The sequence below is a fragment of the Dipteris shenzhenensis genome, chromosome 14, assembly GCF_047967505.1.
Source record: "Dipteris shenzhenensis isolate YYH24624 ecotype China chromosome 14, Dip_SZ_1.0, whole genome shotgun sequence".
In the NCBI taxonomy this organism is placed as follows: Eukaryota; Viridiplantae; Streptophyta; class Polypodiopsida; order Gleicheniales; family Dipteridaceae; genus Dipteris; species Dipteris shenzhenensis.
In genome coordinates this window covers 13,574,534-13,596,954 of record NC_141609.1, presented here as the reverse complement: position 1 = coordinate 13,596,954, position 22,421 = coordinate 13,574,534, and the positions used below count along the sequence as shown (strand labels likewise).

At 42.8% G+C, this 22,421-nt stretch overlaps 1 protein-coding gene across 6 annotated transcripts; it reads right to left on the bottom strand.

Annotated features, from left to right (window-relative positions):
- Positions 1-663: 663 nt before the first annotated feature.
- Positions 664-16,421, bottom strand: LOC147894216 (Sec14p-like phosphatidylinositol transfer family protein). Of its 6 annotated transcripts, none has more exons than XM_087384524.1 (7): positions 16,299-16,421; positions 16,026-16,199; positions 3,751-3,861; positions 3,469-3,645; positions 3,282-3,380; positions 2,811-3,056; positions 665-1,302 (listed from the first exon to the last, which is right to left on the bottom strand). In XM_087384524.1, exons 3-7 carry the CDS (start codon positions 3,817-3,819, stop codon positions 994-996), a joined length of 900 nt encoding a protein of 299 aa, XP_087240650.1. In that variant the 5' UTR covers positions 3,820-3,861; positions 16,026-16,199; positions 16,299-16,421; the 3' UTR covers positions 665-993. The 6 variants fall into 6 exon arrangements, with proteins under 6 accessions (XP_087240653.1, XP_087240650.1, XP_087240648.1 ...); XM_087384522.1 differs by having other exon boundaries at positions 3,751-3,832; XM_087384523.1 differs by having other exon boundaries at positions 3,751-3,832; positions 16,270-16,386.
- Between the last annotated feature and the right edge of the window lie 6,000 nt (positions 16,422-22,421).

Below are 22,421 nucleotides of genomic sequence, written 5' to 3'. Positions count from 1 at the left end.
TTTTTGTGAAAATATTGATCATTCTATGATTGGTATGAGAACTATCATCTGTAACAAAACTTATAGAGTACTCTAGGACTTGGTTGGGATACTGGCAAATCTACCCTCCATATATGTGAATACAGGGCAGCAAATTCACTCTCTCGAAGCCACATCATGGCAAAGTAGAAAGCAACCTACATCTACAACAGCCCCCAAAAAAAGTGTTCTACTAATGCCACATGAAGCAATATGGTTTAAACAAATTTCTTAGAACTTGAAAAAGATCCCACCATTGTTTACTCAGAGGAGCATATAGCTTGAATCAATTCCCAATCTTTCATGCAAGGGCAGAGAAGATTAAGATGCACCATCATTTTATAGGAGAGGGATTGCAAAGCGATGAGATAGACTTGGTCTCATGCTCCACTCATCCCTCCACCTCCTCCCCCCTTCATCCATTTTGAACAGGTTTCCATATTCAAACGACATAGATTGCCATGCTGAATTGAGGTCTGTGCATCTTTGTCACTTTATATGAGGGCCAATGGCTCCTCAGGATGAAGAACTAGACCAGACTAGAAGAGCCGTGAATTGGAGAGTAAGGTGGAAATATAAAAAGCAAATCCAGTCCCCAGACAGTTTTTACATTCTGTATTTCAGTTTAGTTTTAACAAACAGACTGTATACACAAATGCAAGGCTTCATCCTTTCATACAAACTTTATTAGCACATAAAGTAATCTCAAAAAAATAAGGAATTTTCCGACAGCTAAGATATACGATCTTACTATGAATTAACCTTTTCTCAACCTCCACCGCATCTGTTCCCTTCACTTTAAAGGAACATGGACGGTTAAGTGAACGATTCCCCACATTAATATACAGTCGTCCTCTCAATTTAGTCAGTTGAAAAAATGTAGCCCTTTTAAACGCATATCTTGTGCTGACTGCACTCATAATACCTCGCATTCAGCCCATCGTCAAATCTTGGAAAATAAATGATTTTCCATGATTAGACTTTTGATGTTAGCGTATCCTCACGGCCCTCAACCTCCGACTTTTCTGTTATGCAAGATGATTCCGTTGTCTCATCCACATGCTCTTCATCTAATCGCCAATACGCTGCTGTCTTTATGTCATCCTGCTGCATTCTCTTACCGTTTTCCTCATGATTGTAGGGGGCTTCATTTTTCCCTCCAAAAGCAGGATCCAGCTTATCTATGTCAAAGAGCTCTTCCATTAATTTCAGGCTCTCAGGGTTATTTGAGTAGACAAACTTCACTTTTTGATAGGTCTTTGGATCAAGGAAATGCCGCACAACCTGTCCACAGCATGACATGGCTCAGACTAAAGAAGAAGAAGAATGCTGGTCATGACAAAAAACTGCAGAATGAGAATAACCACGATGCTCACCTATCATAAATTATATATACCTTTGTAAGACTAGAATATGTCCAATCATACAAATTTAGATTTTTTGTTGTTCTAAAGACCAAAAATCTCCACAGAAAATAAAAGAGAAAACGAAAGAGAAGAAAAATAGAGGTAAACAAAAACTTTAACGAAAAACAAAAGGAAGACATCCTAAGCAAGCAAAGCAACACTTATGTCGTCATCAGTGCCCAAGCATAAGTAGCTATACTGGGTTTCTGAAGACCCGCGGAGTCTCTTGGGCAAACCCGGTGCTTACTAAAATACGTCCAAAACAAAAAAAAGCAAACAAACAAACAAACAAAACAAAACAAAAGAGATAGAAAACAAGAAATAAAGAAGAAAGGAAGAAGGTGACTAAGCAAAAATAAAGAAGCACATGTTCTTTTGACATGTCCACGATATGAGCATCTAAGAGAAGATTTCAACAATGTCACGCAGCATCACAACAGTTTGGAGAGCTTGCTTTCCCATCCTCACCTTGCAGCCTTGGGCAATTACATTATCAAGGTCCTTGCATACCGTGACCAATGTATTACACAGGTAGCAACATGCTAGCTGTCCACTCCACCCTTCTTCAAAGAAGGAGACTTTTTGTAACATTCCATTGGGTCCCATGGGTCGATTTCAAGCCCCCATAGGACGATAATAATAGTTTCTTTCTTTCTTTCTCTCTCTCTCTCTCATTTAAAACATAAAAAGCTCAATGGACCCTTTACACTTATGTATCACTTCCTACAAAGAGGCAAAATTACATTCCTAACTTAGAAAGCACAAGCATACTCAATCAAACTCTCTTTTGAAACTAAAGAAAAACGGGCTATTCAGCTCCCCGCTTTTTGTTTTCAGCTTATGATCAATCATTCTAAACATACCTAAGGCCCATACACCATAGATAAAAGACTTCATATCTAAGAATGTGCATACTTTTTTCATTATTTTTCTTGGATTATACCTCTTGTGTAATAGTAAAGTGATCAAATTACTACATTGAGTGATAAAAGACGACTCAGTTGTACAAAGGCGGGAAAATCTATGGAATTGGGAAGAAATGACTCCATATTTTGCCAAATCAGAAATGTTTTGAGTAAATGTGAGGCATTTTTCTAATGTGTAAACCAATATATTCAGGTTGTTCACGTTTATCGTATATATCAACCTCTAATCCTATAGTAGATTGAGAAATTCTAAGATCTAAGAAAACACAAGAATCCCTCTTGAAGTGCAGTTCCGTTCACAAGAGTCAGGAGGACAGATTCCTTCTCCAAAAGCACAAGCATAATATTGCTTCAAAAGCACAAGCTGTATATCATAAATTATATTGCTGTAATACACCTGCTATGTACTTGTTAGAGTAAACATAAAGTACTCAAAAATATAATTTTCAACACAAATTACCTTCCAGAAAGCTTCAAAGATCCGAGGTGGGTTGTAAAGAATTGCAAATGCAAGTCTCTCAGGAAAATGATTTTGTAAAATATATGCAGTCTCACGGGTTGTCTTAATAGGTACAGCAGTGGCAAAAGACCATCCCTTGAAATCTATCAACCACACCATTTGCTCTAGATCAGGAGGCAGGTTTACAATTGCATTTTCCATCAAGTATACCAAGTGCCGCATCTGACCCTCATGAGATGCAGTGTTCTGTAGGCACAGAGATTTGGATAAATTGTGAGACCATACAGAAACAAAATAAAAAGCACTCCAAATGATTAACAAACATAAATAAAATCAATCCAAAACACACATGTATGAGGTGAGCACGCGCACGTGCGTGTAGTATGTGTCTATATATGTGCCTGTATGTGCACTCATGCCCATGTGTGTGGGGAAGAGAAAGAAAGAGAGAGAGAGAGAGCATGATCAAACCTGGTTTGCAGGGACAAGCACCAGTACAGTTCTCCCTGCTTTGTCAACAAAATCAGCACGGTATACTTTTCCAGTTTCACCTTCTTCTGCTACATCTGCCTGACATACAAAGACTAGTATCATTCCCGTAATTTAAAAAACTGTCCAGCCCTTTCAAATGCTCTATTTATTACTTTCATGAGCTCACCCATCGAAGGTCCTCTGGTTTAAAAGACGCTCTCCACTTGAGAGTCTCAAGCAGCATTTTTTTAGACTTATTTACATTCCAATTTCTAGCTCGCAGATATCTTCTCAAACATGCATCAGAGCAGAACTTTAGGGATCGTCCCGATAATGGACCGAGGGATGCACGGAGCTCATCAACCTGTGATGTTTAAGGTTAAATAAGTAAAGGATAAATGTAGAAATCAAATATACAGTCATATAACTTCGACTCCTACAGTATTTAAGCAAGTACTGTTCGATGTACCTGGGCCTTCTCTTTCTCAGTGCTATAAGATATGTCCACGCCATTGAGTTCATGAGTTTCATGTAGCATTTTTCCTACCTCCCTGAAAATTGCAAATTAGAAGCCAGCAGCCTGCGAATGTGAGAAGGATGTGTTGAAATGATTATTACATGGATTCGTGACAAAGAAAATGCCACACAACTTGAAACAGCCCCGTAAAAAGAGCTGAAGGACCACAAGAGTATGAGGACTTCGAATTACTATATATACCTTTGTGTAACTAGAATATATCCAATCATAAAAATTTAGAAATATTGTTGTTCTAAATTACTACATTGTTCCATTCTGAAGCAATCATTGCTCACAAAGGACAGTATGGTTGGTGATCTACTTGGATAGACAAAGAGACGAAGACAAAACGTGTCAAAGCCATGATTTTAGAAATGTGCATACAATACCTCCCCTCTGCTGGAGAATTGGCAAAGATCTGATGTGATGCCCTTTTAATCTCAAGTTCCCTCACACTACACTAATTTTGTCCTTACATTTTCAGAGTTCATATCATTGAACCCCATGTGTATACAACTCCAGAACAGAACTTCACCATGGTGCAAGGTCTATGAACTAACCCAAAAAAAGGCCTATCTAGCGATTTGTGATCAAGTAGACTATGGTGCCCACGGAAACCATGCCCCCTGACTTTTTTTTTTCCCCTTGAAACTCCATCCACATAGATGCTTATCAATCTAAGAGGCCATGCCTTGTGGTTTATCTGGATTCCCAGCAACAGCTTACAGTTTCTATTAATACTGAAATGTTGAAAGGACTTAGGAAGGGAACATCTTGTACACAGTCTAAATCTTGAGATCTGTCATTTGAACGGTTTTCAAAGAGTTCAATGTCTTTAAATGCAGCTGGAATGTTAATCAGACAACACTGTCCAACGCAAATGATGGTGCACAGCATATAATGATCCAAGACAAGAAACATCTAGGCGAATCGAGTGTTGGAGGGCAGCAATGTCTTCAGCTTGGAGTATTCGTAGACTAAGGACAATGCCTTCAGCCTTTTTCTTGATGAATACTACAATGTTATTAGCATCCCTCATGACAGTCTGCACCCAATCAAGCTTACCTATGTCCTCCATCAATAAGTCAAGGCAATGTGAAGCGCAAAGAGTCCACACTGAGAAAAAAACTCCTCTACCATTCCTTCCATCCTCCTGCAATTGGAAGCATTATCTTAAATTACCTGCACCACATTCTGTGGGTCCATCTCTATGTTGGCTACACAAATGTGCTTATAGATGAACTCTCCTGTGTAATGAAGGCCAAAAGTGGGTCAAGTTAGTGGGGGTTAGGATAATTAGTATTTGAGGGTATTTGCTAGATAGAGGGGTCTAAATAGCTAAGGGGGTACTATATAAGTACCATCCTCTCATGTACTTGGGCACTTTTTGATGTGACATCTAATCCTATCTACTCTCCCTTCCTCCTTCCTGCCTACGCTCAGTCACTCTCTCTCTCTCTCTTCCCTACTCCCTCTCAATCTCTCCCTCTCTTTCCTACCTCATTCTCTCTCTCCTACCCTTTCCTCTCCCTCTTCCCCTCTCTCTCTCTCTCTCTCCCTTCTGCTCCTCTATCCCCCTTTCTCCAAATCTGTCCCTACCCCCTTCCCTACATTGGTATCAGAGCACGAATCTGGCACCTCTTGTTTCCATTCCGATTCATAAATCAGTCTGTTCGTCGTGCTAAAAGAGGTCGTCGCTAGTTTTTCGTGACTGGCGGCAACCAACTTCTACACTATAGTATCGTTCACTTGTGGGCAGACATCTTGATGGAAGGATGGATTCCTTCGGCCTGGTTCACGAACGCCTAAGCAATGCTACCCGTCAAAGCTGGCTACCACAATGGGAGCATAGAACTGTCTGACCAAAGCAATTCCACGTTGACTGATATCCGGATGCTCCTACGTCTGGTTTTAGACTACGTCGCTTGGCAGCTTCCGACCTGCTCAGGACACGGTACCTTTCCTAACACCCTTTCGTGCAGACATGCAACCTAGGACGTGCAGACGTGCTCGAAGCCCACGCCATGAGCTAGCCGTCGCGACAGTCCCCCGTTGCCTTCAATGATCCTGTCCTCGACGTCTATCTATCTGCCTCCGTCGATCGATTCGTTGTCCTCCTCCTCCTCCCAAGATTTTTTTCATCTGTCCATCTGCCTCCGTCGACAACTGACCCGTCGTCCTCCTCCCATGACTTGTCGCCGCGCCGCATTTCTGCTCAGCCCGCTGGGTCGCCGCCTCGCCGCTGCTGCCCGCCTTTCTTTTCCTTATCTACCTTAGACCTTAGTCTAAGGTCTTAACTAGGGTTAGTCCAGGTCACGTTAGGTTAGTAGGTATGGTTAGCTAAGGTTTAGTTAGTTTGGGTCTAGGTTAGGTTAGTGCTAACTAACGTTAAAGGTTGGGTTAGGTTGGCCTAAGACAATGTCCTAACAGTCCTAAAGGTCTTGAGCTGTACTTTTTTTAAAAAAAAGGCAAGAAAGTCAATTTTTTCCAGTCTCTTCTCATGGCCTTCCACAGCTCCATTCTGAAGCCTCTTCATCAACGAGAATTGTTTTGGCACTTTCTTCGTAGCCTCTCCATTACGTTTTGAGCTATGAGACAGGCAAAAAGTGAGCACATATGCATGCATTTGGCATAATGGGACAGCCTCAAAGGTTTAATGCACACCATGGGAGAGCCATATGCGTATGAAGGGAACATGGGATACCATGCCTCTAGTTTTGGACAGCTTATGCAGGGCTTTATGCAGAATGCAAAAAGATTAAGGCACCTTTAAAGTGGGGATGATTCACAGCCGCATGGAATCCTTTTGATTACCATCCACAATATGTTTTACCCCATTACATTGGATGTATTGCATCAAGTATTTTCGCCTTTTGGGCTTATTGAGAAGATTGTTATGCATCAAGTTTCAGATGGACTGCAAGCTGAAATGCATTTTGCCTCACAGGCTTGTGCACTGCAAGCACAAAATACCTTGCATGGTCGGGATATAAATGATGGTGGTTGTACCTTACATATTCAGCTGTTAGATCAATGTCCTATGCTAAATGATGAGATACAAATGCCATAGAGCAACCTGTTGTTGGAATGATGCCGAGGGGAGTGATGCCAAAGGCTACGAAAGCCTATAACAGTAAACACCTAACATCTAGGGAGAATGTAGTCAGGCCAATGCTTGTAGTGCAGTCTAGCCATGTTATGCCACTCCCAAGCATGCAGCCAAACCATGCTTTAGGGCCATGGATGATGCCTTTGGATGTAGGACAAAACTATGGTCGTTGTCAAGTGACTACAGCTGCAAATACTAAAGGATGTTGTGGGGAGAAGTGTTCTAATGAAAATAGCAGCTTAAATGGCTATGAACAGCAAGAATCAAAAGCTGTCATTTCGGGAGCACCCAAGGGTATACCTCCTAGCCTTGCAATGCACACGCTTGATGGCACAAGGGCTAACTTCATGGGTGCTTCATCGGTGATGCTTCAGAGCACGACAGAGAAGCAGATGGGCCAACAAATCAGAGAACAATATACCTTTGTAAGACTAGAATAAGTCCAATCATACAAATTTAGATTTTTTGTTGTTCTAAAGATCAAAAATCTACAAAGAATATAAAAGAGAAAATGAAAGAGAAGAAAAAAGAGGTAAACAAAAACTTTTATGAAAAACAAAAGGAAGACATACTTAGCAAGCAAAGCAACACTTATGTCGTCATCAGTGCCCAAGCATAAGCAGCTATACTGGGTTTCTAAAGACCCGCAGAGTCTCTTGGGCAAACCCAGTGCTTACTAAAATACATCAAATAAACAAAAGAGAATGAAAACAAGAAATAAAGAAGAAACGAAGCAGGTGACTAAGCAAAAATAAACAAGCAAGTCAAGAAACAAAATTTTCCAAAAAACTAGAAACTCTCTCTCTCTCTCTCTCTCTCTCTCTCTCTCTCTCTCTTATTTAAAACATAAAAAGCTAAATGGCCCTTTACACTTATGTATCGTTTCTACAAAGAGGCAAAAATACATTTTTAGCTTAGAAAGCACAAGCATACTCAAACAAACTCTCTTTTGAAACTAAAAGAAAAACGGGCTATTCAGCTCCCCGCTTTTTATTTTCAGCTGATGTTCAATCATTCTAAACATACCTAAGGCCGATACACCATAGATAAAAGACTTCATATCTAAGAATGTGCGAACTTTTTTCATTATTTTTCTTGGATTATACCTCTTGTGTAATCGGAGAACAAATTTATGAGGAGGTCAGAAAGGTTGTGCACATTGCAATGCAATCGATGGGAAAGCAGCCCACGGTTCCTTCTATGCACCAAAATGATAGGGGTGGGAAGGATATTGATCCACCCAAAGAGGCTCCTAGAGCTATGATGCCTAGAGGAGCTATGCAGCCTAGCCATGCTATGCCTCTCCTAAGTACACAACGAAATCATGCTTCAAAGCCATGGAAGATGCCTCAATATGCACGACAAAAATCTGGTTGTTTCCAGGCTATTACAACTGCATTTACAAAAGGGTTATGTTGGGATAGCTGCTCAAATAAAAGCAGTAGCCCACATGATGAAAAAGAATATTTACAGCAAGGACGCTGTTGTATCAGTTTGCAGGACCGATACATTGCTCCAAACGATGCCCTAGCCATAGTTGCCAGACGTTTGGAAACATCACGTTTGGAAACGTTTGGAAAATTTTCCAAATGTGTTTCAATTCAAAATTTTCCCCAGGTGCCTGTTTTACCAAAAATTATATGCCTACTATATAAGTACACATTCCAGGGACCCAAAATGCATGATTTCATGCACCAATGGCACCTAGAACACTGAGGAACATAGAGGAAAACATTTCAGCAATCTACGTTGTTCATACACTTAGAAGTGAGCCCGGGAAGGCGTTTTCCAACAAAGCGTGATGGGAACAGCTCCTTTGACTGTTTTGATAAAAAATAGGGCCAAAAATTGACCTTAGGGCCTTTTGCCCCAAAAAGCACTGCCAAAAAAACATGTTTTTTATTTCCAAACGTTTGGCAACGTTTGAAAACGTTTCAAAAAATAAAAAACGCATTTCATTGCAACTATGGCCCTAGCAGTTCAGCATACCAATGGAAGGAATACATGTATGCATGGTGATGGCAGAAGCCTACATAACAGTGACAATGAAGCAGACCAAATAGTTGAAAAAACAGATGATGAGAAAAGCAATATTGAGAAGGGGAACAACAGCATCACACAGGAGTGTTATAAATGCAGAGGAAAAACTTTGGAAGGATGTCCTCATGCTGTGTACAGCACATCAAAAATATTGTTGCCATGTATTGGCAATTGTAAAATTTGAGGGGATAGTTTTCAAAGGGCAATCAAAATTTGAGCTCTTCAACTTATATGACATGTATATGAAGCACACAACAGAGATGCATTCATCTATGACTGAACTTAATGGTGGGGATGGAAACCTGGCCAAGCATTTGGATTGCAGGGACAATGCCAGATGGCAGAGCCCTACAGCTGATTCTTATATGTTCATGACCACTGTCAATGACAAAAGCGGCATCTACATGGTATAACCTGAAAATGACAGCCAAAGTTATGAAGATAATGCACAGCAAAAGGAAGATGGCTGTTATGACTGTTTTGCAAATGGGTATTATAATATTGAAGACAATCATCCCTTGCACAACCACATTGGTCTAAATACTTACTGTCCCCAGGAGTACATTAGTGCACAGCAGCAACGTAATGCAGATATGCAACTTGATGGGAAAGCACATGGAAGTGCTATTGCAGGAGACCAAGGTAAGTATATAGTTGGGGATGAGGCAAGCTTGCCACAACAGAAGTTGAGGATCATGAAGAACAAAGGGCCTCTCCTGAGGGTGGTGATCTCATATGGCACGATAATGCTGCATCCTTGTCAGCAGAGCACCAAGGCATGGGAATGTCATTGTAACCCCACACAAGGTGCATTTTGGGCAAAGGGCAGAGTACTTATTACACAACCAGTTCCATCTGTGGAAAGCCTATTAGTAAGCAGTCCACTATGATCTTGCCCATGGGAAATTTCTGCCAGAGACTCCCACCAGTGACTCTTCCAAGGGGTGATATCCTTGAGTTACATGCAGGGGATAGAGACCGGTATTCACTACCGCCAATTGGCGTATCCCAACCTCATGTGGATGCTTTTGGGGATGCATATCCCTCCAGCACTTATTTCTCAACTCTATTTCAGCACGATGCCTGTGAGAGGAGTTGCCCTCGATCTCAATCAGATAGTAGGCTTTACATAGAGTCTGGACAACCTCGAACGCAGCCTGGACAGATTTATGTGGAAGGACGCCACATGCCCAATATGTACATGAGTTTGCAGGCCAAGTGGGACATTGATAATGCCTTGTCAAAACAGCACCATGCCTATGTGGGTGTACCATCTGAAGTCGGGGATAACTTGTCTTTCTTGCATTATGGCAGTACCTTGGTTAGACATTGATGATGCCTTGTCAAAACAGCACCATGCCTATGTGGGTGTACCATCTGAAGTCGGGGATAGCTTGTCTTTCTTGCATTATGGCAGTAGCTTGGTTGGACAAGTGTGTGGTACAAACTCAAATGATATTTTGGCAAACCATAGATTCAAAGGAGGAACCCAGGATCCTAATAAGCAGGGAGAATGGCTCTCAGCTTTGGAAGGAGATCTCAGATTTTATCCAATGGATAATGAGGGCAAGATTCTTTATGATAGCATGCATCATGTCCAGGCTTGGTTGAAGATGAGGATTTCATCTTGGACAACCTACACACGTGCAGATTTCAAAGACCTCATGGGTGTCATGGTTAGAAGGAAATTACAGCCGTCCAGCCCGGGGTTGAAGGCCTTACATGTGAGGATTGAAGGAAGCACAAGAACTTTTGGAACTGTATGAGCCTGAATATAGCATCTATAATGAAGATGATTTTCAGTTTGTTGCATTTGGGCAAGATAACAGAGCCAGAGATGCAGTGGATATATGGAAAAGCAATGAACGCTCCCAATGTAGGCAGAAAGCGACAGCAAGGCATAAAGAGTTGTGCAAAGTAGACTCCATGGAGACAAGCAATGGCTATATGATTGTGCAGCTTATTGATGATGGGCATGCTAAGTGGGATCAACGCCTACATGACCCAGGAGGTGCCTGACATCTATGGAAGGGAACTATTGGACTTTTCCTTTTGACCCAGGTGGCCCGCATGTTGGAACATGTTTATTCTACAGCAAGAAGTTTTGGAGTTCAACCCTCACTTGCAATTTTGAGGACAATTATATTGAGCGGGGATGGTTTGTAATGAAGGCCAAAAGTGGGTCAAGTTAGTGGGGGTTAGGATAATTAGTATTTGAGGGTGTTTGCTAGATAGAGGGGTCTAAATAGCTAAGGGGGTACTATATAAGTACCATCCTCTCATGTACTTGGGCACTTTTTGATGTGACATCTAATCCTATCTACTCTCCCTTCCTCCTTCCTGCCTACGCTCAGTCTCTCTCTCTCTCTCTCTCTCTTCCCTACTCCCTCTCAATCTCTCCCTCTCTTTCCTACCTCATTCTCTCTCTCCTACCCTTTCCTCTCCCTCTTCCCCTCTCTCTCTCTCTCCCTTCTGCTCCTCTATCCCCCTTTCTCCAAATCTGTCCCTACCCCCTTCTCTACATCCTGTCATCTTTTTTTCAGTCCTCCCATTATACCAATCAATAGCCCACAAGAAGTGTGCCTAGACAAGAGGAGATGAGGATATTAATAATGCTCCTATCACTCCATCCAGTAGAAAGTGTATTGCATCCCTACTATCTTCATGCATCCTTGTAAGATGAAGTGAAAGATTGATTCTTTCCGTTTGTTCATCAAGCATGGTCGTGCAATCTTCTTATATTGCAATCCAGCCCAATCTCCTATTGATCTAAACTCTGCAACTGCCAATAATCGATTTTTCCCATTACCCTGTGTGCATGACATTAAATGAGAAATCACAATCCACAATTGTCTTACCAATCTCAAAACCCTGCTATGCGTTGTCTCCCTTTCTGCCAGCTTGTAAAAGAAAGCATCCCACGCAAATTCATTTGTGATGTCTGTGACGCACCTACATCATTCGGTGACCTCTTTCCCATTCCAATATGATTAGAAGAAGCCATGATACTATCCTTTGAGTACCAATGCAATAGTCTCTAATCTCCTTGACATCATCATAACCATGAGTACCAGTATGCAAAGGAGAATCATCATTGGACTAGTCAACATACTTGCATAAGATCTCATCTGTGGCCTCCTATGAGATCACAGTGTAACCCTTAATCTCCTTTCCACCCAGTTTAGATATGGTGCAAGACGCTTGTAACTATACTCGTCTTCACAATACCATACTGCTTGCAGTTCCATTTTCGGCACCCAATCCAATACTATTTGGTGACAAAATGATGGTGTGCTTTATAAGCACAAGATGGAGGGGCTTTGGTATCAAGTCAAATCTAGCATCCAAGCAGACAACATTCAAGGACCACAATAGGCGCCATTAAAAAGAAAAGAACAAGAGAGAATCATCAAATAAAAAATACAAATATATGAATCATGATATATCTATTATCATGTAGGTTTAAACTGTATAGCCTCGTGAGTCCTTACCTTGTAATGACTTGCAAGAGGAAAGAGACCAGGCTAAAGCTAAAGGGATGAGTGGACTGTGGAATAAGGGTATTGAAAGGGGTCTACAGGAAGAGGGGGCTGAGTGGATTATAGAAGAAGGGGACTGAGAGAAGAGGGGGCTGAAGGAAGGAGCTGAAGGCAGAGGGCCTGCATGGAAGGAGAGGGCTGAAATAGGAATGTAGAGGGGGTTGTGCATTGTGTGGAAGAGGTCTGAACTGAGAAGGGCACAAAAAGAAGGGGAGGAGTCAGCTGAAGGAACGAGGTTAAGGATGAAGAGTTGAGGACGGGGAGAGCCAGTCCTCAAGAGGATAGCCTTGGGATTGGAGGGGATTGGGCCAATCTTCCATGTCATATGGATCTACACCATCGCATCCAATGTATCCTAGGGTTTCAGCTCCACTCCAATCATCACCTTCCACACCTTCCTTGTCACCATGTGACTCCATAGCTTCACCTTACAGATCGGGTGATTATCCTTATCCAATTTGCCTCCCTCTCTGAAGTTTGGGCACAACATCTTTGAAGCCCTTGGAATGAAGATCTTGGACTAGACCTAACACCAAATATGCATTTGATACAAACTCTGCAATCCCTATTTGAAAATGGCACACTGATCTGAATCTATGTCATCTTCCTTCTCACAAAGGTACTTGTGTTGAAGGTGATGTCCTTCACCCTTCACATGCACGCAGATATGGTCGAATAGGCCTTAATTGAAGGGGAGCACACGCTCCACGAACATGTCATTTGGGGACTTTAGACCTATAAGCAATTATGGACATTAGTGGCCCTTGCATATATTGGCTCTTGAACCCATCTATATACCTAGATGAATCCAGGAACATTCCCAAACTCATCCTCTACAAACACAACATAGTGCAGTTTCAATCTCACGATAGTCACTCATAAGATTGAAAACCATAAACTCCATCACGCATAGCAGGAACGAGCTACTATTACATATTGGCTCTTGAACCCATCCACAGCTCATCCCTCTCAGGATCTGGAAGCTCCAGCCTAGCTATGGGGCGGGATTGGAACTCCACACTCAAGGTTGACACATGGCTTCTTCTGGGAGCAATCATGGTATCAAAAAAGGGACGATCCCTTCGGGCTACACGTGACTTTGGCATGGCAATTGCACGGGCAACGTGCGGCTGCGGAGACGTCGTAATCCGCAGTAGCATTGAAAGTGCGACGGCTGTATGCTTGGTGGCGGCAGCTCCTGATTGTTTGACACGCGTACCTCCTGGTGGGCTTTGCTAGCATCATCCGAAGACTCAAGCGGCGACGGCTTGATTTGTGTGTGCCAGTTAATTGGCGTTACGTGAGCTTTCAATGCACTTTGGGCAGCTTTGATTTGCACATCCCCCATGCGGTTTCTACACGTCAACCTTGGTTTTTGTGGTTCTTGGTGCTTCGGGCAACACGTGTGATTTGGGAACTTAAGTCCCATAAGCAAATATGGGCACTAGTGGCCCTTGCATATATTGGCCCTTGAACCCCCTCCAGAGCGCATCCCTCCCGGGATCTTTTGGGGAACTCTGGCGGCTCCAACCTGGCTGTGGGGCGGGATTGGGACCCTGCACCCGAGGCTGACACAAGGCTCCTCCTAAGAGCCAACAACTTGTCCTTCGGACTTTGGAGTCGAGATTGCCTTCCTTTCTCGCAAAGGTCCTCTCTTTTGGGCAGCACGCACTTGTAAATCTCCCTCAAGGCTCTGACACCATGTTAGAATAGCAGCTGGAGGTTGCTTGCTATAGCCAAAAACTTCCACATTGGAAGAATATGCCTGGAAGTCACACAATGCGTATATCAAATCACACTCCGTCTCTTGTGAACAAAAGTGTTACTGACGTATGCATACATGTAGAAGCATGTAGACAACCAAATAAAGTATTTGTTATGCTCTAGAGAGAGACATAACCATTTACAAAATACCCTCCTCAAAGCCTGCCACATGGACAACTTGCTGCTGCTCCAGCTTGCACCAAACAGAGGTGCTACTGGTGTTTACCTTCCTTCAGATGCATGGCCCAACAATGTCCTTCCGTGTTCTCCAGAAGAGACTTCAGGGGAGGACTATGCTAGACTTCCTAGGCCTTGTTGCTGCTCTGCAATGCAGCCAAGAGTGAGGCACACACCAAGTACTGATCCCTGGCCTCCCTGCTGCTCTGGATGCAGCCAATACTGAGGCACTAGATGAATGCCAAGACCCCCGGCCATGGGGCCTTTATATAGGGCTAAAGTCCTTCCAGATCTGGCTGACTAGATCAGATTCCAGCCGACCACCACAGATTGAGCTGACCCAATCTGTGAGCATGCTGATGTCAGCCAACTGTACCTGCAGTACAGCCTATAAATACACTGTACCTGCTGCCACACCATGTGCTGTACCTGTCTCTGCTCCTGCCATCTGTTGTACACTGATGCGGACCTGTTCCTGCTGCTGCCACCATTCTGCATGTTCTGCCAACCAGCTCCAGACCTATGCTGGCCTGTACCTGCTGCTGCCTGCAGTCTGTAGTGTATACACAGACCCTCGTACACCCCCAGTCTGGCCTCTTCTAGGAGTCAGGACCAGACTGATCACCTTCTTCTCTGTCAGATCTGCACACGTGGTAGCTTTTTGTCTGTCCATGTGCTCTGATCCAATCCTTGCTGCTGGTACAACTCCTCATATCTAGGGGCTCATGGTGGGGAGTTGACCACTTACCTCCAACATTCCCTTGCTCAATCACTGCTAAAGCCCTGCAGAAGCAGCTCTTCACTAACAGCCCAAAGAAGGTCAAGCATGGTTGATTGTGCTTTCCCTCGGTGCCCCAATTGTTGGAAAATCTAAGCATGTACCAAACATAGCCTTGATATAGAACAAAGGGATAGCCTAAAGCACAGCGCAACCAAAGGAAGAACTTCAAACCACCTTGGCTTGTGTCAGCCCCTCCATAAGCTGGGGGTTCAGCCCCTTTATAGGGCAGTGTGCAGGCCTGCAGCCTACTGGAGCCTGGAGGGCAACCACCACAGGCCCTTAGATATTAAGTATAGATCTGAATCAGGGCCTTGCTGAGCGAAGGCATCAGTGCAGCAGACTCATGCTCTTGTGAATAGTAGCACAAGCTATGGAGTGACCCTGCCAATGTTATCATCTCTACTTTCATGGCACTCTCCACAATTCTAGACAAAAGCTAACCCCTCCTACTACCTGACACAACAGAATCTATCCACCAGGAGGCGTGCATTTGACAAACTAGCACTATCTACGATCACTACGCAGGACTTGAATATCAAGCACTGTTTTCTCTCTCTAGGGGTGTTCTCTCGATACGATGTAATAGGACACTCTCTCTCTCTCTACACACACACACACACACACACACATACACACACAAGACCGACATGCAAGTAAGGAACAATTAGATGCAGGAACGTAGGTCTGCCGAGGACGACATTGCGAGTTACCACCTCAGATCAAGGCACTTAAACCATAGAAAAGTTGGTAAAAACACCATTAATCGTGCGAAATATCGCTGTAATGACACTCAACAAAGCGTGGAAAGAAAACCCACCTCTTGATTCGCAAATCTAAGAGCTAGTTCTTGGTGAAATCACGTCGACAGGCGCACAAGTGTGCTACTCCGGCCGCGAGAGAGTCTCTACTAAATATTACGTGGAACAGCGATGATGCCAGCAAAATTCACGAGGTAAATTGAGATATTACTCTTGATGGAACCCGGAAGCCTCTGCAAAAAACAATGCCGTGAGATGTGTGAAGCCTGGGGAAGGATAGTCGAAGGGAGGGAAGAAAAAAACCTCAAGGAGAAAGGTTGAAATGGAGAGACCCCATGAAAAGAGCGTAAAAGGATCGAAATCGAGTGGCAAACACTAGCAAGAGGAGCCCGAAATGCAGAGCCCGTTGATGCCCAAGTGGAGAGATCCCCTTCTTCCATAGCTTTTTCTCTCCGTGGAGAGATCCCCTTCTTCCATAGCTTTTTCTCTCCGTTGAAGAGGTAACCAGTAGAATCGTGACACGATGACAAACCACTTTGTAGCTGCATATGACCACACCCAAAAGTCTTTTTGCCCACTTTGACCTCTCATCTGCACGTTTAGCCTCCCTTCCTTCTAGAACTTCCCGTGTCATTGATTTTCTCTCGATTCATGCCCACCTCTCCACCACCTCCCTCCTCACCACGATTCTAGATTCATCTTTGTCGTCTTGCGATCTCTCACTTTTAGATCAAACCGTCAATCCCATGAAAGAGCTTGATCCAAAAACGAAGCACACAATGCAACTGTAGTTGTGTAGAATCGATAAGCGGGATACATTGTTGTTGCTAGTATTATCTCAGTAACAGAGTGCTTCAGGGGAGACTGGTGTGATTTTGGATTCTTTTATGTCTTCATGACATGATGGAATAGAGCACACTAGTTGAAGGTGCCAAAAATGGGCAGCCAGCTATTAGGTTCCAAAGTGGTTTTTTATTTGACCAAACACAATTTATTTATCCTTGGTATTGTGTTGCTTCTAAGAGCAAGAGGGAGGCAACATAAAGGTATTAGGTTAGGAAGCAAGAAAAGGCAATATGCAAAAATGGGGTGCATCCTAATGGACCGCAAAGGAGATAGGTTTGAAAGAAGGGTGCTACATGGGTATGAAGGACCATAAAGGCAAAGGGTTGAAAGAAGAGTGCTAAGGGGGTATGAAGGACCACAAAGGAAAAAGGTTAAAAGCAGGGTGCATCCTAACCACAAAGGCAATAGGTTGAAAAAAGGGTGCATCCTTATGGAGGACCACACAGGCAATAGGTTGAAAGAAGGGTGCTTAGGGGGATATGAAGGACCTCAAAGACGATAGGTTGAAAGAGGGGGTATGAACGACCACGAAGGCAATAGGTTGAAAGAAGGATGTGGGGGGTATGAAGGACCGCACACTGCAACTGGTTGAAGAAGGGTTTAGGGGGTATGAAGGACCACGAAGGCAATAGGTTGAAAGAAGGGTGGGAATGAAGGACCACAAAGGCAATAGTTGAAAAAGAGGCAGTGTGAAGTACCACAAAGGCAATAGGTCGAAAGAAGGGTGCCTAGGGGGGCATGAAGGATCACAAAGGCAATGGTTCAAAAGAAGGGTGCATCCTATCATGGTTTGTCACAATAGAGAAAGAAAAACCACATCCAATGAAAACAATTTTTTGACATCGTATGAAAACATAATGAATGAAACATTTTTTCAAAAATCATTATATTAACAGGTGTGATCAACTTCTTAGGCCAAATGGATCATACACCTTGTCTAAATAGTTTAGTACAATAACTATGTACTATAGAAGGGGGAACATACTAGAGAGCGCATAGCTAGACTTAAAGGTCACATACATATTCAAGTGTCATTTAGGTTCAACAACTAGCAGCAGATGTATCTAAGACTTTTGATCACTCCTTTCAAAATATAATCCTAGTATAAGAATCCCATACATGTAAAATGAATTAATTGTCTAAAGCTTAAATTAAAAAAGTAAATGTCATAGTATTATACCATTCTTATAACTTTGAGATTACAAATCTCAGTTTGTAAAAATGCAAACGAGTGAATGTGTCATTGACCCACTTACCTACCCATATTGTTCCCTTTTTTAGATTAACTAAGAGATTCACATATATTTTTAGGCATCCCTTTACTATCTTATTAGAAGTATATGGGTCCATTTTTCATGAGACCTTGGAAGCAAATATTAGAGCTTTTCCAAGTTAGATGTGATGGATCTCAAAAGTCATCTTACTCCAAAATAGCTCCCAGTCCAACGTGGAGAATAACCTTGAGCTCATGGACTTGCCCAACTTTTGAGATGAAGAAGAGTCTTTTTAATATTGTATTGTTCACCACAAGTATGTAAATATCTAGGAAAAGTCTTTTTAATATTGTATTGTTCACCACAAGTATGTAAAATATCTAGATATTTACCTCAACTCTAAATAGTCATCTTTGTTATGATTCATATAAGTTTTGGCATGTGCATGATGCCCCCTCATCCAAGCATTTTGCCTTCAAAATGGAAATAGTTCACATAACTAGGCTCTCCTTTGTGGTCATTTAATAGCTTGAACACCCACATCATCAACTATAACAAAAAGAGTGAAGCTTGTCAATGATGGAATCCATTTATATGACTAGACTAGTCCATGAAACTAAAAGGTGGCCTCTTCTTAAGCCACATGTGCAACTTGGAGCCCTTGGATTGCCTATCATCCAAGGGCTTTTAGCCTTGTTGCTCTTTATAATGGATTGGAAGCATTCTATGGAAGTATTGAAATCTCATTTTATTCACGGATTAACAACAAATAAAACACACTTTGGCTTCTGCAAATATTGCTACTTTTACACTGGAGCAAATCATCCATTGTGCACGATGGGCCAAGCAAGTGTTGGTCCACAAGAATAAGAAGCTCTAAAAGGGGATTCGGCCTCCTCTTCCTCCGATGATAGCAATTCAGATGATGAAGATGACAAGCACCGAGATCGAAGACGCTAAAAAAAGAAGGTAGCCAAAATGAATTTGGTGGAGTCGGTTGCCAAGGCTCACCTCTCCAAAGATTGTATGAGAGCGACTTCGTGCCTCTAACAAGGTGTCTGGTGTAGCAAATGCCTGAACCACAGATATGCCCTTGAAGAATGTAGACTCAATCACTTCTCTTGTGCTATCAGCTAGTCTGCCATACACACGACTGATAGATTCCGATATAATGCTTGACAAGCACCTCAACAAGCCATGATAGCCACCTTCTCGACCCATCGGCATCTATGATGGCACTTGTCACGCCACCAACAACCAAGGGGCATCTTTATCACACTCGTCTGCACACATCTAATGGTGATATTCTTGGTCAAATTGTTTGCTTCTACTGTGGTGTTGTCGGTCATCGAAAGATCAAATGTCAGTTGTTTAAGAGGCATCAGTCTAAGAAGAAGCAGATTCATGCTAAAATTGCAACAGTACTAGTTGTGAAATTGGTACATATTGTTGCTTTTGATGAACCAAATGAGTTGTCCACCGATGATGCTGCCTTAGTACTAGTCGTTGGTGATCTTTTTCTCTCAACCTGAGTTTGACTTAAATCCCATGCCCAACTTGGTGTAGGTGTGTGCTTAGCCTATTAGGTAGGTGTGTACTCATCTTGTTAGGTAGATGCTTGTTCTTGTAGTCCTAAGGTTGCTTTATAGGGTCACCCACTCCATGGGGGTGTAGAAACAGATGCCAAAAATAAAGTACTAACAAATGGGGTCCATGCTATGTGGGCAAATAGTATGGAGACAGGTGCTAGCTCACTTGAGTGGAATGTGGAATGCGAGTAAATACAAAGAAGCAATACAATCCAATATGAAAGGTAATTGTATTATTTTCAAATAGTCTGCTAGTACAACAATTCATAGATGAGAAACTAGAACACGAGAACCTCTGCTCACTCATGCTTGCCTCACTCAGGACTCTATGATCCACAGCAACTCGAACTCTAACTTCCTAGTTACATAGAACAACAAGACTAGTTAGGTCAACAAAACCGTGTTACAGCTCACACTCTACCACCATATACTCATAATCTTTGCCTAGATTGAGGTGGTTGAGGTAACCGCCTTCCTAACTCATCTTTGTTGATTTCTCATCGGCTCTTACTGATTGGTCCATAGTCACCTCCTCCTGAATCCTGGAGGCACACCGCTTTACTTAGTAGTGACCAAATTTGAGTTGCTTGTTAACCCAAGGGTTAGCACTCACCTTGTCTTATTATCTTGAGCAGTGACCTCACATCTCATCTTGGACTCGCTCTAGCCTCTTCTAAAATGTTGGAGGTCCACACTGGCGAATGGAGGTGAGTCGACGTCGGTTGTGAGGTGAAGCTTGCTACTACTGCTGATGTTTCTATTGCTAAACCTCTGTCATGGGTTTCCTCTTCAGGGTGGGTGCACTAGATCTTTAAACCCTCTATTGTGTTGATAACCACGGCATGTCCCTCAGGTCCAAGCTTGCTGTGTGGACGAGATTGAGCAAACCTAGTATAAATGGATATATTAGCAACAACTGGTCATTGCTTTGGTTCCCAAGCAGAAATTCCTAGAATCTATCATTCATCCTCGCATTATATGGCAAGGAACTCTAGCAACCACAAATAAATGCCTCGAATATCCACTGGTGTAGCATAAGGGTGCCTATGCTAGGCACCAATCCAATCTCTTACTACTTGACCAAGCTTAAGGGCAAGCCAATTTTGTCCTAGAAATAAGTACTATCTATAGATTACGTTATTTGGTGGCATCATCCACTTTTTGTAAAATGGTAGGTTGACACAAGGTCACTATATGCATGTGGTAGGTGTTGGCATCCATCAAATTAGTTCCAAGTAATTGCTCCACCATAGGTAGTAGTTGCACAAAATAAATGGATAGTTGCGCCATTGTCAGGGGAATATTTATAAGATACTGACCAACCTCACTTCGCTCAAAAGCTTCCATTTGTATATTTGTCACATCCAAAACTACTAAGTTGAATGCCATTAGTAGTTTTGACACTTCCCAAATTGGATCAAACTGCTCATCCAAAACTGCCTATTGGAACCAAATGGAGTGTCCAGGATGCTCGAGGGGTCTGAAGCCTTCCATGCCTACGGTCTTTCTAGGTTGTTGTCCACTTTTGAAGTGTAGTTGTGCACAAAGGATGGCCTTGTGCACTTGTTGTTCGTGAAATTTATGGGTAGGGCCCTTGGCATTGGGCATGGGAAGTAGAGGTGGAAGATTAGTTTGCGGCAAGGGTTTGCCTTTATCGAGATAATGACTTCATCTGCATTTGTATGGATTTCCTTCTAAGGATTAGACCAAGGGGTGCTGGAGGCCTCTGAAGCTTTGGAATTTCTTTCATTTAAAATTTACTTACCTCTTGCGGGTGGTCATACGGTGGCGAAAGTGGAATGAACTTTACAGAGCGGAATTATTGTGATTCTCCCCCCATACACGAGAGTTGCGGTTCTAGCTCTCCAATCGAGTTGGCAGTTTACGGCATAGCACCAGGTCCTTCCCAAGATCGTTTATTCGTCAATTGTCTCTATGGGAAGAACATAAAAGCAAATATCTACCACCTGGCAGACAATAATTAGTTTCAAGTCTACATACCCCAATGTACTTAAGAGTTGATCGTTGATAGACCAAACTAAAGCAACATTAAGGGTTAGGGGTACTTGTAGCGCTTCCCATACTTTGCGGGAGATGAAGTTATGGCTCGCTCCATGAGTGCCTCGATGCTTGTACTTGGGCCCTATAATTGGACACTCTAACTAGCCGGATCTTTTGTTAGTTCATTGGTCGGGCCTAGGTGTTCTATCATTGCTTTAAACAAAGCCATTTGCTTTCGTTGTCTGATTTTGGCATTACGTGCCTTGGCTTTTTCGATGGCCTAGCATTTCATCTAGGCTACCTCGACCTTGATCTCCTTTTCCCTATGTATGGCATGGAGGGTCTGTAGAGTGAGGGGGCCATAGTATCTTTTCAATTTGCTACATTAAGGAAGCCGTCCATCTCTACTCCATCTAGGGTGGCTATTTGGCATGCACCTTGCGAAGTGATCTCCACTACGTGGTAGGGACCCATGCCCCTATATTTAAGTTTACGCTTGGTGTTATGGGCGATATAGAGGAGTTCTAGAGGCAATAGGTTGCTCCCAATCTTCTCTCATCTAGCCATTTAAGATTGATTAAGTGCTCCATCAAGTGCATGAGATGAACATAGCAAAAGGCATGGCATCCACACAGAAAGCATTAAGGCACATGGAAGAACAAAGCATCATGCATCAAGCTACGTCAAGCGAAGAAGTGAACGCCATTGACATGAAGCATTGAAAAGTAAAATCCTTTCCACCTTCAGCCCATATGTTTTGTAAATCAAACCTGACCACTTGAGAGTAGCCATGTAGGCACCCAGG

Excerpts from the sequence above, each read along its gene's own strand:
- LOC147894216 (XM_087384524.1), bottom strand. The coding sequence starts at position 3,819 with ATGCTACATGAAACTCATGAACTCAATGGCGTGGACATATCTTATAGC. Across the intron at positions 3,646-3,750 it reads CTGAGAAAGAGAAGGCCCAG|GTTGATGAGCTCCGTGCATC; the intron begins GTACATCGAACA and ends TAAACATCACAG. Across the intron at positions 1,303-2,810 it reads TCTTTGAAGCTTTCTGGAAG|GTTGTGCGGCATTTCCTTGA; the intron begins GTAATTTGTGTT and ends TGCTGTGGACAG.